The sequence below is a fragment of the Schistosoma mansoni genome (genome assembly GCF_000237925.1).
Source record: "Schistosoma mansoni, WGS project CABG00000000 data, supercontig 0304, strain Puerto Rico, whole genome shotgun sequence".
NCBI lineage: Eukaryota > Metazoa > Platyhelminthes > Trematoda > Strigeidida > Schistosomatidae > Schistosoma > Schistosoma mansoni.
In genome coordinates, this window is record NW_017386160.1 from 8,569 (window position 1) to 28,713 (window position 20,145).

Sequence of the window (20,145 nt, forward strand, 5' to 3'; positions counted from 1 at the left end):
GTGGATACCGCGATGGCGTTTGAAGCGAGGGTACTGGGTTCGAGTCCCAAAGTGAACATGAACTCTGAGATGCAGGTACGTCTAGCTGACGAGTCTCAAATAGGACGAAGTGTCGCGCGTCCTGGATTCCACTGCTAGCCACTATCCATCTCTGCTTACCAATGGTAAGTGCGTTTAAAAAAAACTGTACAATGCATTAATATATTTTCCTTAAGTATAAATATAACAGGCCAAACTTTGTTTTTCTGACGGCTATAATTAGTTAAAACAATGTATTTTGTCTCTTACTAGATACTTGCTAATAGCAGCCAAAATCCTTGGTTTCACCTTAGCAATTAAAACTAGCAGTTGATATTCTATAATTTTTTACTTTATGAAATCAAGTTACAGTTCAAAATGAACTAATGTTCAGTTTTCTGCATTTATTATAATTGCAATAATCTCATTTTGCTTGTACTATATATATATATATATATATATATATGTATTCTTAATGTAGTTGATCCAAAAGAAGGTGATGCTCATCCAGTTGGTGCATTACCAGTTGGTACAATCATTAGTCAATTTGAAATAAAACCTGGTCAAGGTGCTTTATTTTGTCGTACAGCAGGATCTAGTGCAACAATATTTCGACGAGGAAAATATGTTGGTACAAAATTAAATGATGATTTAAATTTAACATCTTCAACTAATGAACTAGGAGATGAATATGTTGTATTTGTTAGAACAAATGGAAAACGTAAAATTTATCGACTTTTACCAACATGTATGTCTGTAGTTGGACAAGTTTCTAATCAAAATCATGATCAATTTAAGTAAGTTAATTGTGAATGACTAGATTTCATATTGTTGATAATCATGTAGTATTTTCATAATTGAAATCATGAGTTAATTGAAGCTAGACCACCATGGAAAACCTGGAAGCACTGAACGACCTTTTCGTCCTATTATGGGGCTCCTCATTAGTGCACAGCCACGATCCTGCTTCGAGAGATTCGGTAAAGTGCTCTGGCGCGAGACTAGTAGGTCCTTGGTTCGAATCTTGCGAGGCAGGATCGTGGATGTGCACTTCTGAGGAGTCCCATAATAGGACGAAAAGGTCATTCAGTGCTTCCAAGTTTTCCATGGTGGTCTAACTTCAATTAACTCATGATTTCAACTATGAAAATACTGAAATCTCCACAAACCCCTTTCTAATCATGTAAAATTTTCATCGTTTGATGTTTGTGTTAAGTGTCAACATATTTTAAATGCGTTTGGGTCTTCTTTTTTTGGGGGGGGAATGGGTACAGGTACATATTCTTTAAATTCTATAGTGTTATTGATAATCACACTGTCATTTTAAACTGTATCGTGTCAAATAAATTTTATTTTCAGTGATTGTTGTAGTGTGGTCTACTTATATCCTCATAAGTAGTATATGATGTATTTTGGCAGAAGACCGATAAGGAAAGAACTTAAATGAAGCGTAATTGGTAGGAAAATGCATATATAATGAAATTAGAGAAGATGGATTGATATTTACAGAAGGAACAGTGAAAATTGAGACAATTGATTGTTATTTTGCAAGTTAACTGTTTGCTGTATGGTTATCAGATCTTAGTAAGATAGTTTGAAATTTGTGCTTAAATAAATCCGATTGTCCCCCACTACAGTAGAACTAAGACTCTTTCAATTAGACTCTTTCAATTCACTTACATAGAGAAACTTTTTAAGTTTATTTAGAGGTTTACGCTACACGCTTAGTATTATTATAGATGTATAAAGGTAATTGACAAGTAGTTTTACACATTGTTTGGGCTTTTAATTGAGGTTAATACTTTCTGCTACATGGATTCAATTTGTTTATTACTGTGAGAAGTGGCGTAAAGTATTTAATTGTTGGACAATGTGATATTTTGTTTATTTATTTATTTAAACACAAATATTGGAACAAAGGGGCACCAGATATATATGCGCCGCACAAAACTCATTTGATTTGTGTGAGGGTTGTGCCCGGGTGCCCAAACCTAGGCAGGTGGTTCTTTTAGGGGACCACACCCGAAGCCTTTGACATATAAAGGCCTGATCCACAAGGCAGTGGAGCATTGTGAGGAGATGCAGTCCCATGATAACCAGTGACCAACGATTGATTCATACACCATTTGTTCCTTCAGGATACTGGAGCCCATTTCTACCATTGGTTTAGAATGGGGGTTTTCCAACTCCTCTAAGTGGACTCTCCGTGTCCACCAACTCGGTTAAAGCGCCGGACATTCGCTTTTCCTTCTCTCGATTTCGTAAACAACACTCCTAGTGCGAGAAGGCAGTGAGTAGGACTTCCCTGGCAGAGGCTATATACGCGTGGCCATGTGAGAGAATTTGGAGAGGGAGAGCAGACTCTCCCCACTCTTTGCCGTACCAGGGCATTTGGGGGCTGAGCGCGATTTGGAAGTGCCGAGTTTTGTTTGTAATAACTAAAGTTTTTTTCAAATAAATCATTAGATTGTAAGATATTGCACGTTTACCACTAATATCATATTTATTTATCTCTTTTCGATTTATATATGTATAGATTTCGTAAATTCGGTGAAAAGAAATGGAGAGGAATTAAACAACGCAGTGGATTGTGGCAGCGTAAAACAGGAAGATTTGGTCGGAAAATACGACCGATCGGTCCACCTGTTGATCTTGTATCAAGTAAAAGTTCACCAGACTATTTTAGATTAAAATGTTCTTATCCTGGTCGATCAGATTTCACCATACGTAAGGAACAAGAAATGTATGAAGCTTTACATTCAAGAAATATACCAAGACCAAAACCCATTCCTGGACGTTACAATGCATTGCCTGACAAAATGCGACGATATCGTTGGTGTTCTTGGTCATCTGTACGATAAGGAGTACAAATGCTACAAATCTTAAAAATTTGAATGTGTTATATCTAATGGTTGATCTAGATGGTTATTAACATGCGAAATATTACATGATTTTTATCGATAATCACCTACTTTAGCTGTTTTATAAAAAGAAATAATGTGGAAGTAAATTTATTCAAATCTAAAACCAAGAATGAACCAAGTCAACAGCTATATCTACTGTATTATAACGATGACGCTTGTATAAACGAGGCAGATCATAGCGAAGTTCTGCAACCACTTTGCCCTGTGCCCCGGTACTCTGTATTGTATGTAGAACATGCTATATAGTTATTAAAAAAAAGTAGACACGAATGAGCAAGTATTTTGACTCATAGCAATTATAAAACAACATAGTAAACCGTTGATCGATGCACACTTCAGTAAATAGTTCCTAAACAATATTTTTGCTATTCGAGGTGTACCTACTACATCAACCAACACGTAATAAGAATTAAGTGACTAGTTTTCAAAAGACCCTTTATAAAGCATGCTAGGGTTTATAAAATGCGGTTAAAATGTTCCGAACACTTGGTTATGTAATGCAAGTACCGTATAGGTAATTGATACGCCATGAAATAGCTTGTGGCTTTAGTTTGTACACTATATCACTCATACAGTCACTAACTTTTATTTCTCGCTAAACAATATAACTGAGCTTCATTCATTAATTGGCAAGTTTCCACTAGGCTAATTAACTGAGTGTTAGTTTAGTCGTTAAGAGTTAACTCAAAAATAGCATACTCTTTGAGACCGACAACCGGTTTTTGCTAACAGTTATGAAGTAGTGTAACTCAGAAAATTAGCGTCAGCTAAATCTTCGCAAAAACCTGTTTGTTAAAATTCACACGCCACTAGCTTTTATTCACAGTCAACGATCTAGTAGAACCTTCCCTATACATATTTTATAACTTAAAACTCATTATACTTACGTTTCGTGTAGTGGTTTTATGAAGTGAATATACATGTAAATGGGCAATGGACAGCGCAGCACGTAGGAACGCCATGTCAATACCTGAAAAAATAAGATCGATGTGTCTGTAAGACGTCACCATTATTTTTTGGGTTAGTGCCAAAAGGTGGATTTAAGATAACTGTATCCACAAATTTGTTGTTGTTCTCATGAAAGAGCCGTACTACATCACACAAAGTGACGTCAATATTTTCATCTAGCATTTCACATGTTTCTAGGTTTGATTGGAACTGATTTACAGCATCCTCATCAATTTCGAACCCAAGTACACAACTGATATCTATTATTAAGGTTGAAGGGTTGTCAGTCTCCTACCTAGCTCCAAGGAGTTTAGCACCAATAGACAACATTCCAGTACCACATCCAAGATCGGCTACAGACATCCCTTCCAATGCATTATCTGTCATTTGAATATTAAACAAGATGTCCGCTAAACAAATGGTAGATTACTTATAGTATTTCATCAACTAACCTGCAACTTGCGCTGAGGTACAGTACTGTTCAAACTCAAGTTTTGGGTTTTGAAATGTCTTAACATTTTCCAGCTGATGGTGTAGTTTTTTCCGACTTAGTGTGGGCATACCACCAAGTGATAATTTCTCCGAAACGTTACCTATAAAAATAGTATTTACTATTGTGTACTAGATAAGACAAACAACTAGTGAAATCTAGAAAACAACAAAAATCTAATGTCACGTTATTTATACCATGAGTAGGTTTGCGGAGATACGCTAAACGTCTAACCAAACAGATGAACAAGTTCTTTATGTATGAAGGGAATTGGGAATTCAGCCACTGGTTGCTATCAGTCCAAAACTACTTACCGAGACTAGGAATCCAAATAGGACATCGATATCAAACGAGAAGCAGTTAGTTTATGATTGCTAGTGACTATTATCCTACTTTGGCAGAACTGGGAAGTGAAAGTATTCCACTATTTAAGAAGAAGAAAGTGGAATAGCGTATAAAGACACCGCCAATGCCTAAACCTCATCACCGTATTTAGGTTGTATTTTTCAGACAAGTGACCGATAATTCGAGAGAAAGCTTGACCTAATGATTCAGTGCTTATTAGGAATTATTTATCTAAACACACAAACATTGGTACAAGGAGGCAAAAATTACATACACGCCACACAAATCATTCGATTTGTGTGAGGGCTTTCATACAGCCCACGTGCCCAAACCGAACTAGTTGGTTTTCTTAGGAGGTCACAATCGGAGACTTTAACCTAAGGGTCTAATCCACAAGGCAGTGGAGCAACGTTAGGAGATGCAATCCCATGGTAGCCGGTGACCAATAATTGGTCCATACGCCGATCGTTCCTTCAAGATCCAGGAGTCCTTGTGCACCATTAGTTCGGAATTAGGATTTTTCAACTCCTCTAGGTAGACACTACGAATCCATAAACCTGGTTAAAGCGCCGGGCATTCGCTCTTCGTTCTCTTAATTTTGTACGCAACACTCCCGCCCCCAAATGCCCTGGTACGGCCGAGAGTGGGGAGAGTACGCTCTCCCTCTCCAAATTCTCTCACATGTCCACACGTATATAGCCTCTGCCAGGGAAGTCCTACTCACTGCCTTCTTGCACCACGAGTGTTGTTTACGAAATCGAAAGGACAAAAAGCGAATGTCCGGTGCTTTAACCGGGAAGTTGGAAAACCCTGATTCCGAAACAATGGTAGAAATGGGCTCCAGTATCCTGAAGGAACAATTGGCGTATGAACCAAGTATTGGTCACCGGCTACCATGAGACTGCATCTCCTAACGTTGCTCCACTGCCTTGTGGATTGGACTTTTAGATCAAAGGCTCGGGGTGTGGCCTCTTAAGAAAACCACCTGATTCACTTCAGACAACCAGGCAGTATTAAAGCCCACACACAAATCAAATGAGATTTGTGTGGCGCATATATATATCTGGTGCCCCTTTATACCAACATTTATATGTTTAAATAAATAAAATAATAATAACCTCCGCCGCGAAAATTTAGTGAGTAGGACTTCCCTGATAGTGGTTGTATGCACGTCGCCATGTGAGAGCATTTCGAGAGGAAGAGCGGACTTTTCCCATCCTCGGCCGTACCAAGGCATTTGGGGGCGCTTATTAGCAATGGTCTATACTTACTGGAATCTAACAAATCGAGTGGTCAAGAGAACACTGATTCTCTAATAGCCCCAATTACCAGACATGTACACTGCACCTAGAGATTTTATTTGAACTGCCACTGAATCAGTCAGATGTCATCATAATCTACTCGACCGTCAAAACCATAAGTACTACGTAGTGCAAATAGAACGCACAAGCTGATTTCACTTAGCCTACGGCCTTCCGAAGTTTGCATCCAATTTTATAAAACTTTCAGTACAGAATAATGTCTTAGTATCACCATATTTACTCCTAAAGCATTAGTTATAACTACTGAAGCTATAGCTCCATGATCGGGAAAAACTCAAGAGTTTTTGGGATTTTTCCGAAACACGTGTTTCGGAAAAATCCAATGTACATTGGAATATCTGGAAAAACCCCAGACAAGGAGTTATTTCGAAAGTTTGGCTCTGGTCAGTAGATGGACATTTTCAAGGTTAAGTTAGCCCCGCTTAAAAGTTTCCATAAATTATAGTCTTACTGAAAGCTTTCGTCGCGTCTCCTTCAAATCGATGAATATTTTCTTGGGGAAAGATTTATAAAGAGACTTGCTAAGGTCGTGATCGGTCTAGAACCAGGAAGAAGAGCTTAGCACTTATATCTTATGCCCTGAGTTCATTCGCAACAAACAGGGAAAAAAACATGAACCGGATGTTATAACATTGTTATAACAGTTGTGTAAACAACATTTCAAATACACTTCTCAATAATCACCATCATTTTCACTGCATCTCGCAAATCAACAATAATGTAATTCAATAAACCGAGAGAAAGACTCATGACCATATCTAATTTGGTTACAGATTTTAGGGCAGGCTACCTTTAGAGTAACGCTACTGTTGTATTTACGCGATCTGACAAGATAGTGTTTCGAGAAACAATATCCACTTGTTTATTTTGCTCTGAAGTCTTGTTGCTAAAGTTAGTAGTGGATGTGTAGGACATATTGAGTATATTGGTAAGAATTAATCGGTTGTTTTCAGCGGGGCTTTGTTCTGTTCTTATGTTACTTCCTTCGGTACAGTTTTACTACATTTTCGGAGTACGTAATAGAAACATGGTTCAAATGGTTCAAATGGATGATTTGGCACGAATCAATAGTACTCCATAGATTCTGCAGTATCTTAACGGTAGTGAGCCCATCTGCCACACAAATTACATTCAACTTCCAAGTCACTGGCTTTACTCGGTAACGAGAATGCCATACAATTCCCATTAATGTGTAACTGGAAGTTTCGGACACCACTTCCTCTGGTTTCTTCTTTACTTACTGGTCTCGCTATGAGCAGGAATATGGATAGGCGTTTCATTCTGATTACTGAGTACGCGATTTAGTTTCAGGGTTCTAATCAAGTGACCCGTGTCACACATATTACTCTGGGGTGACATAGTTGGTTTTCTTACAAACCTGTAGCTAAGTACAGGGCTTTTCAACTCATTTTGAACGATTTCTTCAAGACCTCTACTAGACGTCCTTCTAATTATGGTATAATTGCTGATGCCAACGCTATTTCCGTGCACGTTAATGAGAGGACTAAAAGGTGGAATTTGAAACAATTCAAAGTGGAATTACGAAAGATGTAAATATCCGGAAAGGAAAATACTTCAGATGAGTGAAAATATGTTACAGAAATATATGACCAAAAAAGACACCACAAGTTTCAACGTTACGTTCGACCGTCCTAGCAAGTAATATCGCATGGATCTAGTAACTTTCCCAAAAGTACAGTGTGTGCAACGTATATCCGAAAGACCTAGACAACAAGCTTGAAGGTTGTGAAAGGTGACTGCAATAGTTCTGAGTATAAATTAATGTACATAAAGAAGCGAAATAACAGATAAATAACGATGTTTTCCAAGAAAACTACTTGAAGGGGCTTTCAAAGTATCTCTTCTGTTATGGTCAAAAACACGAAACGTTTGTGTCTCGGTTGTATGTACGTCTAAATGGCCTTATGAACAGAAGCTCTTTGAGAGCCCGTATAACAGCCAACAAACCTATCTACATATATAAAGAGAATAAGAGTGACGTCGGGTGGCGTCCCAGAAGTTTGTTTAGGTAGTATTATGAGATTTTCAAAGAGAGACGTTTTGACAAAGCTCGGGCATTCTACGAGTACATTAGCACTATATATGCCACCGAAATCTGCAGGATTATCGTCTAAGTTTGTGCTAGTACATGGATTTATGCTACTGGAGTAATAGACATTTCACAATTGTTGAGTTGTCATGATGTGACTACTTAATTTGTAAGAGAGGACATGGAAGTCACGTCATAGTCTTCACTGCCTCCTCCTATCATGACAGTTAGTAATTTGATGCTCGGAACTTGTGTAGCTTCGTTTATCAGCAGGGTGTGAACTACATTGAATTTGATGAGATAATCCATTATCAAGTCGGACTATACTTAGTGCAGTCGAGTGGTTGGGCTACCACCCATTGAACGTATTCAAATACCTGGAACTGTAAGGGAACAATAAGAAGCGAGAACATAGGAGTGAGCTGTCTAATATAGGCTTGTGATAGGGATGTTTTGTGTTGGAATACGACACATCTGGAAGCTTGGGTGCTCCATTCTCGTTTGCACTGACCCTGTTGGTCTCTCATCAATAACCGGTGGTAATCATCTTTCCACTGCTGTGTTAGAATGCTCAAACGCTCCCAAGTATACTTACTGTATCTCCAGTTCATTGGTAGACAACCGTGACAACAAATCTGACTACGATCATATCAAGTTTGAACCAATATCCGGTAGGTCTGTCTCGATCACCTTCTCCCTTCCTGGTTGTGTGAAATATTGCTATACACACTCATTTTCTTGTGAACATGGGACATGTGACAAAGACACTGAATCCACGTGAAGTTGCTTGTTAGGACGGTTAAGGATACATCTCTAATTTCAAGCATCTCTCAGTTTCTGTCGCTTTCACTATCTTCTTAAATCGTTTCACATTTCCCTTTTAATATATTGAGTAACATGCACAGGAGTAGCGTTTGCATCGGAACACACACTACGCCTACTGCACAATAACTACATCATACTGTAACCAAGGTTGGCAGAGTAAGATGTCTAAAGTCATAGGTTAGTAATGAGTCCAAAGTCCTTGTTTCTAACAACAGTATGAAAAGAAGGCTGGAGATGGCACCAGAAAAAGGGTCGCTGACTATTTTGTGTCATATGGGCTACTCAAGTGAACACCGAAAAAGAATTTCCCACTACGTAGTCGGAATCATAATCCTACCTAGGTTTCTTCTACTAGTAAGATTAACAAATAAAAATGAAATAAGAGAAAATGGAGTACTGAGCTGTTCGTGCTTCCGACGGATACTTAGCAGAAACAGCACAAAAGCGATTATCACATCTCATGTTCTCAAATTAAAACCAGTTATTCGGCACTTCAATATGATTTCCGTAGTAATCATACCCACCAGTATACCAAATTCGTCCAATACAGACTCAGCCAAACACGTGACTGAAGGAGCCACAACTTCAGCTCGTGTGTCAACCGAAAGCACCTGTTTCTAATATACTAATGACTGTTAAATGCAAGAAATAATTGTAGAATTATAGTTTACTTCGTTGTTACTACTGCTTTGATAATAGACCTTATCCTAAAATTACAGATTTCTCATCTATGAGATCCCACACGGAAGCCACATCATTGTCTACACTGACTTGTCCTACCGTGATCATCACCAATGTATAATGGACAACACATTTAGGCTGGAGATAGAACAATATATTTGATATGAATAAAAGGGATAATTTATGCAAGAATGGACTGATTTCGTTGGCTTATGCCCAGGTATTTGCGATACTACCAGGGCTCCTTCGATCTTAACGTGCCCAGATTGATCTAAGGAGTACACTTCAAAAGGTGTCTTTATAACCCTTGTTGCCTTATTACCACTCACAGTTTGTACAATCACTGACGACTGTCCCTCATTTAGCCCCAGCAACTTTAAACATCCTGACCTGATGAAGGTTACGTCAGAACCATTATCCAAAAGTGCGTACCCTACAACATCAGCGTTCCCCCATCTCAACCTCACGGGGATCATTCCCAGACACACGTGACTGTCTACTGGCCTATCTTGTCCACAATAGTTTACCGTAGCCAGTTTATCTTCTGATTTATTCTTTGCCGAACCATTATGCAACAGAGAGTGATGTCTCTTAGAGCATACGTCAATGGCGCAACGTCTCGTCACCTTGCATTCAATAGCCTTATTTCCTTGTTTAAGACATACGAAACAAATACCCTTACGTTTGACGTGCGACCAACGTTCTTCTGTCGTGAGAGCTAAGAACTGTGTACACTCGTAAACCGCATGATCCCCTGAGCACACACTACACTTAACACTTGCGATCGGCGCATTCCTCGGTCTCACTACTGAATGGTAACATGACTTAGTGATAACTCCCCCTCTTAGACGTTCAGCCAATCGTCTAAACCTACTCGAAGCGACTCTCGCTTTAGCTGCCACGAACTGAGTGAGTTCGGCGAATGTTGGCTCTCTGTCATCTTCCGTCAATCTACTTACCAGTTCGGCCCACTCCCTTTGCATAGGTTGAGGCAGAAATCTTACTACTCTCTCTAATGTAACCAACGAATTCAAGTCGGCAATGTAGTTCATTTGCTCTAGAATCATGCTACAATTCTCCATTCTTATGGCTAAACTTGAGAGTTTTTCTGCGTCATGACAACCGTGCTTTACGTCATTGAATAAATCCTTCAACGTCTCTCCTGCTATAACATGAGCCTGACCGAACAATCGTTTCAAAATTTCTCTAGCTCTCTTATGCCCATCATTATACTCCATCATTACACATCCTTCAGTGGCTGCCTTCGTCTTACCCTTGCAATAATGGAGCAAATATAGCAAACGTTGACTATCGTCAGATACTCTAGCCGCAACGTAAGTATCGTATTGTTTTATAAACTTCCAATATTCCTTCGGTTTTCCATCAAAATAACACAATTCAACTTTCGGTAGCTCCAACCCAACTATAGGAACCTTAGGTATTGTGCCCGTGACTGCATGCCCAAGTCTTTCCCCTTTATCTAAACTAAGATTCGTTACCTTATCTAACCTTACGTAACTATCACTATCACTATAGTTCTCCTTAAATACATTAGAACCATGAGGCGTAAAGACATCAGAAAACACTTGCTTTGTACCAAGGGATTTGTCATTAACCTTGTCTTCATCCTCTCCGACCAGCTTAGGGATTGACTTCTTTGCACGATTAATGGACATCTAGAATTATCGACCAATTTTTGTTCAGAACTGAGCGCGGACCAAGCTGCTAACCGACCAATATTTGTTCAGGACTGTCAACACGGACCAAGCTGCTAACCGACCAATATTTATTCGGAACTATGAGTTCTTCCAAGCAGCCAACCAATATTCGTATAGAACTGTAAGATCCAAACCTAGATTCCAATAGGTCTGGATGTGGCCGAATAACCGAGGAACAGTTTTATACACTCGTGACCCAATCAAAAGCAGAACAAGGTATTTTGGGTAACACGGTTCTAAAAGAATATTATCACCCGGTTATTCAACCAACAATTGATACAAAAATATTCAATCAAAAACACCAAAAGGCAATCGCTAATCTATCCTTTCTGGATAGATCAAGTGAGATTTCGTTTGAGCAGCTATTTTATAACACAAAGTGTTTCAATTCCTGGGAAAGTGCTCTAAGTTACAACCAAAAATGCATGATCCCAGTCAAAATTAAACCGCACAATCAAATAGCGAGCAGCCAATATGGCAGGTGCCAGAATAATAGCAATTAAAACAAACTAGATACAGCTCAGTAAGGAACATAGAGACTCAATAAAAAACGATAGTAAAACCAAGAAAATTGAACGTTACAGTCTTCATTAGCATCAAAAATGTTAACAGCATATACAAATAAAGAAAACGTAAGGAAGAAATCACAAGTGTATGCATGGAGGGATTTTCACTCGCAAAATGGATCCGACACTACTACACAACTCTCCCACCAGAATCATCGTGACGTTGGTTCGATAATAACTGAGGTGTCAGGTAGCTGTTGGCCAAACGAACAAATAAAATCAGAACTCCGAGCCTATTATTAAAATGGACACTATGTAGAAGAATATTTTCGGATTGCAATTTGTAATATAATCACGCAGCTCGGAATCGTTAGCGCTAAGAACTTCTGATATTTAAAAATCATCTAAAGCAACGATACATATTTACCACTGGCCAATTCACAATCAACACTTTACCTAGTTAAACATAAAGGTCCCAGGATATCGTTATTAAGCATTGCCGTGATTTGACAATCATGTGGTATGATTGATAAAATTGATGAAACTATCAACAAAATCTGTTAACAAATTGACTTGTAATTATCATTAAATGGTGTTGTTCCCTCGTTATGTTCATCCACCACGGATGATTGCACTATGTTTCTCTACCGGTCGCTCATTCAGTAAATGTCTTAAAACCATATCAGTGTAATGTGGAGTTTAGCGACACAATCATACATGCATATCATCAGTATAAGCAGTCGATCAAATCTCCTGCACACTGAGAATATCACTGTCCAATTTGCCCCGACACTGACTGAGGTTCAGGCCTATATCACAGACATGGTTTGGGAATGTACCCTTCTTCGTTACAAATTATGTTTTACCTGTTAATCACATGAGCATCACTTACTGCTTATCATCTTGTAAAAACCTATTTAGCTGAAAGCATCTTGCAACACCATGTCGTCTAATGACCATATATTAAATAAGTCGTTTTCTACCTTATGCTCAAATCCATGCTTGCAACCAACTTGTATGCACTATCAGCTGGTAGATAGTAATATAAATAACCTTGAGTCCAGAAAGTGTGTCTCACAAATACACTCATGTTTGACGAATCGCTCTTAGCTATCCGTCGGAAATGCGCACAATGATCACCATTTTCTCGTAAAGGAATGTTTGATGATCATTCATATGTATTAGTAATTGTATTAAATTTTGTCACTGTCAAGTAATATTGAGGTCGAGGAAATTTCCCCGTAACTAAATAGACCGTATCAAACTTAACAAATTAACTGCAAAAACAGGTAGAAAATTTTTCTCCATGGTTTTACTTTTGTTCTTTCAGTTAGCCTTCTAATGCAAATGCAATTGGAAATCAGTTCATATGGACAGCTTACTGGCATAAACGTTATTAGACTTCCTGATTTAAATAAAAAATAATGACAATACTAACACTTCTACAATACCTATTGTTTTTAATACATGCTCGGCTTTAAAAGTCGTGTGGTTCGGGTTCAATGCCACAACAGGTTCTTCGTAAGAGTGGTGTAGAGGACGTCTTACGGAATGAACACAAATAAATACAAATGTACAAGTAGCTAGGTGCTTGCCAATTTTCTCATTTAGGTAAACTAGTCAGGTACAACACAATTATTATAATTCATGTGGTGCACTAGTCTTTCATAAAAGAAAGCGGGGTCTGTACTTACAGATCCATTTTTACGCATTATTAGTTGACTAGGTAGGGTTAAATTAGTTCATTAAACGAGCTGTGCAGTTGAGCATTGAAAGTCTTCCTTGATTGTAGACAATATGTCTAATAAAACTGAAGCTAAGAGCTTGTTCCATCTTGGTTGTGCCATCAGCACGATTTTTAGTTGTTCATGGGGTTGATGAGTGTCCAAAGTATAGTGCTGGAATCTTCTAGTAAACTCTCTTAAAATCATTGGTGAAAAACATTTGTTTCCTTATAGCGTAAGCAAAAATTCGTGCAAATGTGGGATGCGGTAACGATCAGGCAACGTCACGTTTTTCAACAACCTGTGATCACTGAAAACTCGCCAATCCTGATGATTCGTAGTTACCATCTGAAGTCCGAATTCCTGTCAGTGAAACACTCAGTACAGTAACTGTTCAACTGATAATGGAAATAATAGTCATAACATTTATATAACTGACCAGGCAGTGAACGTCGATATATTCGAACCTTAAAAACCATTACAAGTATGTTTAGCGAAATTCTATTCTCTCCAAATTACGAAGAAGCTAAAACAAACCACAAAACTTGAAAATAAACGTCTGGAATATGTCACACGTATGTCAGGTGTAAGAAGTAATCCGAATTGTAAATGGCCACTTGTTCGTACACATAGACCTGATGGCCTTCTCGGTCCGGCTCTCAATACGTACACTATGCCCCTATCAGATGTTATAGGCAGTAACAATCGTGATACATTTTTGTAACCCCAACAGCTTTTTAGCCAGCAACGGTGAATACATTGCAAATAATGTCAAAGTTATTGAAGCTTCTTCCTCTCGCAACTCAATACTTATCGTAGACAGTCCTACCAGTATTCATGGAACTAAAAATTGTATTATGTAGTCTAGCCTGCTTTACTGTGATATCTCTCAGTTTCTTATTCATCCCTTTAACGTTCGACATTAGGCCGATATAAAAAGTTAGTTGAAACATTAGAACTTTGTGGACGGGTCCAAGTCCGAAAACCAACTAGAAGGAATAATATACGTGATTTATTATTTGCAATCAACACATACTCTAAGTGCACATCAGCCATGAGTTTTTTATGAGTGATCATAGCGTTGTATTGAGTGTTATTCGTTCTCCAAACAGTACAGAATCGTACTCTAATAATGCGATAATGTACCGGAGCAGACAGTTTGATCGACAAACCTGGAAACGCACCACAACCCTTATTCGATATTTACCATGGGAACCTTAATTTACCACAAACAACATTGACACTGCACTTTCCCATTTATATTACAACCTGATATATTGCCTTGACTGCACTGCTGCAGCAATTCGGGAAGTGGCTTATAAAGCTAACGGGTGCTAGAGTACATTTAGAAACCTCTTAAATAAACCCAACAAAATTCAAACACCGCTACTACAAGCATCATGATGTTGATGCACTTCAGAGTATACTTTACCTGATCGACGAAAATGTTTCATCTAAACTCAAGTATCATGAATATAGAAAATAAAGCCCTAGGTAGTAAAAGCCCAGAGTTATTAATAATTTGGCTTTTCAAACATCGTATGAAGTAAAATTCTTTTGGCACAAGTCAATTCTTAATAGCTGACAGAAACACTGTTAGCGATCCTGATACTATTTTTGAACTATTCAGTCAGCATTTCTCGCAACGCTACAACAATGAAACCGAAACCTCTATCAATCCATTTCAAATGCTGACATCTAGACATTCATCCAGAACTGATCAAAGAAAGCTATATTTAGGCAGTATTCCAAGAAGAAGTAAACTAGTTTTACGAATGAACTGTCTCGTGGAACATGCCACTTAATGTTGATAAAAGTGGATTCATCCACATTGGCTGCTGTTTTAACCTAAATCTGGCTATACACAAACATACACTGAGACCTCTCAATACTGCTCGTGACTTGGATTTGAGATACAGCAACAGTTTGATTTTTTCCGAGCACATTGCATCTCACGTATCCAAAGCTAGAAAGTTCATTGAATTCATAGTGATAAACTTCAATAATATCGAATCGACATTATTATTATATGAAAATGTATCTTACCCATTCTTGAATATGGTATTTTAGTTTACTGTAATTGCAGGCATAATGATCCGATCAAAATTGAAAGTGTTCAAAGAAGGTTCACTGAAGCTGTTTCAAGGCATTCCGACAGCAAGGATTGTCACCAAAGATTTCAACAAGTCAGATTAAAATGTCTCTGTATCAGGCGTCGAGATTGAATTATCACAGTCGTTTGGATGTACCATAATAACACATATAACAGGCTGCGCTGAATGTTCGTATGGGCGTTATTAGTCTTCTTAGGGTATAACCAATAACAGCAGTAACACTATTATCTGGTCGATACGTTTCACAACAGGGAAATAGACGCAAAATGTTCGCAAGATGTAACACAGTTCCTGGCTTTGACGCCATATTTTCTGTGCTACCAAAGGATGTGGTCGTCATATTCACTCGTTCCTATGCTGTGTTGGTTCTTACTCCTCCTAGAATTGGATCAGGATTCTCGAGATGTGACATTATAAATCAATAATTGTAATGCATCTAGCTTGTCAACGAGGCTAACAACCGTGCGTGCATGATGTGTACGTAGGTCACTTAATTCAACAATTAACGACGCTTTGGTGAAGGTTCTCACGTTACTCGGAGTATTTGATATAATCCGTACGAAATGTGTCGTACCACGTGTTACTTCAAAAGTCTTATCAGCCATGCCAGCCAGATTCTCCAAATCTAAAGGTTGGAAGGAAGCACAGAAACTTGGCCTTACTGACGTTGGTAAGCGCTGAAGCCGAATTTCCTTCAGAGAAGCATCATCAACTACATAAGGTTCAATCAAGTGCGTCATCTGGTATAATAATTAAGACGCTGTCTTGTCATCTAACTCGCATTCATATAGGAACTGTTGCATCTACTTTTATCCGATACTGAGGTACGTTGCATGACGGTCTGCTTTAACCGATCATGGGCTCCAACGTGGGAACATTGCCTATAGAACCCGATGTCTAAGATACCACTGCGGTTGGCAGGAATCTAAGCACTAAAGAAGATTTTGAAGCCTGTGAACACGTATTACTACAACTAAACTGCACATCCATCTGTGAAAACTACAAACGTGGGTCTCATCTTCTGAATGGTGTCACACATATGAGGTGTAGAGCGTTGAATCGCTACCTCGGTTAAAATCTTCCAATTCGAATGAATGCATGGTAAATATGCAGAAAGCAATCGTCAACAAGAGCAAAAAAGCACAGAAATGTTAATAGGTGGACTCAAAGTTATACTTTCGAGAGAAATGCAAGTGCTCACCAGATGAGCGACGGTTCCCAGTAAAAGAGCTAGTTCAAGAAATAACAATGAACATAGTTACTAATGATATGCAAAAACGATCAACACTACAAACCGAGGCGTTTTTTATGGGTAAAGTAACACTGTAATAAATGTCATTTAAAACAAAATGGTAACAATTTTTATGAAATAAATGTGACTCGCAAGCTCCTAAGAAAACAACCGCGAATAAGTACATTTAAGTAACGAAGGTTCATCTCCACGTTGTGGTATCGACGGTGTGATGGAAAAGATTAGATCCAATGGTATTATTCAATAATAATCCCGATCAAAACTCCAATGTAGTGTATAGTTATGATAGTTGTTATAGTCTTCCATCACAAACTGTAAGCCAATAGAGTAGAAGAGCAGACGACAGAGACAGTGTTTATTTTCTTTAGTAGCAGTGATATGATGTTAATGTAACCAAGAGTGTCCTTTTGGAATTGATAAAGAGAAATGATGGACATTGAATATGAAGTTGATTATATATCAAGTGTCGAAAATAAAGACAAATGTGATCTTTATTCTGTCGCTACTCAAATAATTGAATGTACATTTACTTTACTTTCAACTATTTATCCACTAGAGTCAGTGCAGTAACATGTCTAGAATATCCGGAAAACCTGAAAAAATATTGTAACATAGAAAGCGTATCTAAAATATTATTGGGTTTTCATTCTTGAACATTGGGAAGATATTGGACACTAGCAAATGGCGGAATCATTAAGTTTGCAAAGAGGTATATTGTAAATTGTTTATATTCACATATTAGATATTAATAGAGTATTGGAGTTATTGGAAATACTTCAGAGATGTCCCGAAATACAACCATCAAAGTTAGCAGCTCTACAGCGTATACTGCAGTCAGACTTTTGCGACATGATTCGTGAAGTTTATGAACATATATACACAACTGTTGATATTAATGGGTCAGAAGAGGTTAGTATTGTTTTTGCTGTATTGTGGGTTTCACACAAAGATAATGCTCTAAGCCTCAATTCTTACTCAACTTTTTCGTTAATGCCACTGCCAACAATTTTCGTGTAAACAGTGATGATCTAGAATAAGTGTTTTCATTGCGAATTGACACAAAATGTAATGCCGAAGTGCCATTTAACTGTGGACTAGTGTACTTCGCGTCAAAATCCAGGACTTCTTTTCCTTAATCCGATTTTTCGCCTGTGAATCTTCAACTAACTGAGTGACTGAAGCTTGTTGTACAGTTTGCTTCTTTCTACTCTGTGGATGTAAAACATGGTCATTAGGAATAGAGGATATCGGTTGATTGTAGGTATCTTCAGAGCGTTGCTCGTGTATTTTAAGGCCATGGAGTAGACAATTTCTGGGTTAGTAATAGGGTACTAGGTAAGGATGGCAAATTGATTTGAGAGGTAGTAAGTCTTCAACTGAGGTAGTTGAAACATGGTACGGTTAAAGATAGGCAGATTCCGCTCTCCGTCTCTAGATGCTCTCACATCTTCACGCGTAAACAGCCACTGCCAGGGAAGTACTACTCACGGGTGGCGAGAGGTGTAGACTACCTGGTTGATGTACGCCTGATTATCGTAATCAGTGGTTATAGACTTTAGATGACATGGTTCGAAATCGTTTGTAGTAGCGCAGGTGTATCCACTTTTTATATCCCCTAGGTTCCTATTTTCTGAATTCCTCATTGTTCTTTCATTTGTATTCTCTGAAATGATATCTCCGATGCCTAATCTTTAGTATTATCGATGATACCGTTACTACCTCTACTATTTTGTGATATGACCTGACAATTTCTTCTCGGTGGTCTAATGGAGTATAGCAATGCGAACCAATTCACATGCATACTAAGTTTCACGTAGTAACTGACCTACTTTTATTCTTCATTTTATTTAAATTCTTATTAGGTGAAAGCAAGTGCAACAGCTAAAGCTACTGTTGCAGCTTTTGCCGCAAGTGAGGGACACGCTCATCCACGTGTTATAGAACTACCAAAAACTAATGAAGGTCTAGGTTTCAATGTTATGGGTGGTAAAGAACAAAACTCACCTATTTACATAAGTCGGATTATTCCTGGTGGTGTTGCAGATCGTCATGGTGGTTTAAAACGTGGTGATCAGTTGCTTTCAGTTAATGGAATTTCTGTGGAGAGTGAACATCATGAAAGAGCTGTTGAACTTTTGAAATTAGCACAAGGTGATGTGCCGTATATTTTAAGATGTTTTTTCTGTGTTAATTCATGTCGTTTTTTGTTAGTTTTATGTTACTGTCCTTATCTAATAATCACGTTTTCACAATGCTAGAACATTCATCTATATATACTTGTTCTAATTCACATTATGTGTAGTATTTAATATACTCATAATCACTTGTTATACAGTGTGTTTTAAGTTTGAACCATCATATGAAACAAGTTGTAATAATCTTCTTTCCGTTATAGGTACTGTGAAACTTGTCGTAAGGTATACACCACGTATTCTTGAAGAGATGGAAGCACGCTTTGACAAACAGAAAGCTCGACGTCGACAACTTAATTAACAGAAATTTAGAGACGTGTGTGCATAATGCTGTGCTGTTATAATTCACTAAATTATTTAGACTAACATACTTCCATTATACAGCACAGATTAAGTTTTCGAACTCTTTTTTCCCCAACTCTTTACATCCTCATTAGAATCTGTAAATAATTTGTTGTTTATATTAGTTTTTGAACATTTCGTCGATTTTGAATTCTTTATTGTAATTTGCTTTATCATGCTGTAGTCATATAGACAAAATATTTAATTTTTATGCAACAATAATTTTGATGACTTAGAATATAATTTTTGTCAAACTATAATTCAGTCATTAATCCATTTATTTATCTATGAAATTAAGACTTAAGTAGGTTTGTAAGCATGATCACTTGGTTTTTGAAGAATTATGCTGACCGGTTGTTGTTTATAAACTTCTATTAACATTTAATCATGGGGATTTCGTGGGTTATGTTGAGACATGTACGTGTACGGTATACAATCACTTGAGTTGTGAGAAAATAGCAGTGGTAGAAATTCCACTGAATATATGTTTGTAGCCTAACAACTATTGTTTGTAGAAGTAAGTACTAGATTTGAGACACAATAGAGGTAATGAGATACGAAAGATCCATTAAGCGTTGAAGTGAGACTGTGTGTAGTTGAGTATCATTCTAGGTAAGGATACGTCATATAAGTGTAGAAAGACAAGAAATTAACGAAATAAGACTACATTTGAGGCGAAGAAAATAAGATCAAA

The 20,145-nt window shown here is 37.9% G+C and overlaps 3 protein-coding genes across 3 annotated transcripts in view; 2 read left to right on the top strand and 1 right to left on the bottom strand.

Moving 5' to 3' along the window:
• Positions 1-2,980, top strand: part of Smp_199450 (mitochondrial ribosomal protein L2, putative) — a gene marked incomplete at its 5' end in the record, with an annotated part of 9,073 nt that extends 6,093 nt beyond the window's left edge. Inside the window, 2 exons of the mRNA XM_018792401.1 lie at positions 500-815; positions 2,555-2,980. Of these exons, the coding sequence (XP_018644707.1) occupies positions 500-815; positions 2,555-2,879 (641 nt within the window). The remainder of the gene's footprint in view (positions 1-499; positions 816-2,554) is intronic.
• A 34-nt stretch (positions 2,981-3,014) lies between these two features.
• On the bottom strand, positions 3,015-6,860 carry Smp_151780 (hypothetical protein). The gene is made up of 6 exons (XM_018792402.1): positions 6,838-6,860; positions 4,343-4,483; positions 4,186-4,300; positions 3,950-4,143; positions 3,830-3,912; positions 3,015-3,180 (listed from the first exon to the last, which is right to left on the bottom strand). Exons 2-6 carry the CDS (start codon positions 4,449-4,451, stop codon positions 3,040-3,042), a joined length of 642 nt encoding a protein of 213 aa, XP_018644252.1. The 5' UTR covers positions 4,452-4,483; positions 6,838-6,860; the 3' UTR covers positions 3,015-3,039.
• Positions 6,861-17,591: 10,731 nt separating this feature from the next.
• On the top strand, positions 17,592-19,753 carry Smp_055600 (lin-7-like proteins). The gene is made up of 4 exons (XM_018792403.1): positions 17,592-17,626; positions 17,660-17,826; positions 18,780-19,068; positions 19,313-19,753. Exons 1-4 carry the CDS (start codon positions 17,599-17,601, stop codon positions 19,408-19,410), a joined length of 582 nt encoding a protein of 193 aa, XP_018644253.1. The 5' UTR covers positions 17,592-17,598; the 3' UTR covers positions 19,411-19,753.
• Positions 19,754-20,145: the final 392 nt, after the last annotated feature.

Coding starts and splice junctions, on each gene's coding strand:
- Smp_151780 (XM_018792402.1), bottom strand. CDS start 4,451: ATGCCCACACTAAGTCGGAAAAAACTACACCATCAGCTGGAAAATGTT. Junction 4,144..4,185: donor GCTAAACTCCTTGGAGCTAG/GTAGGAGACTGA, acceptor AATAGATATCAG/TTGTGTACTTGGGTTCGAAA. Junction 3,913..3,949: donor CACTAACCCAAAAAATAATG/GTGACGTCTTAC, acceptor TTATTTTTTCAG/GTATTGACATGGCGTTCCTA.
- Smp_055600 (XM_018792403.1), top strand. CDS start 17,599: ATGGCGGAATCATTAAGTTTGCAAAGAG. Junction 17,627..17,659: donor ATCATTAAGTTTGCAAAGAG/GTATATTGTAAA, acceptor TTCACATATTAG/ATATTAATAGAGTATTGGAG. Junction 19,069..19,312: donor ACTTTTGAAATTAGCACAAG/GTGATGTGCCGT, acceptor TTTCCGTTATAG/GTACTGTGAAACTTGTCGTA.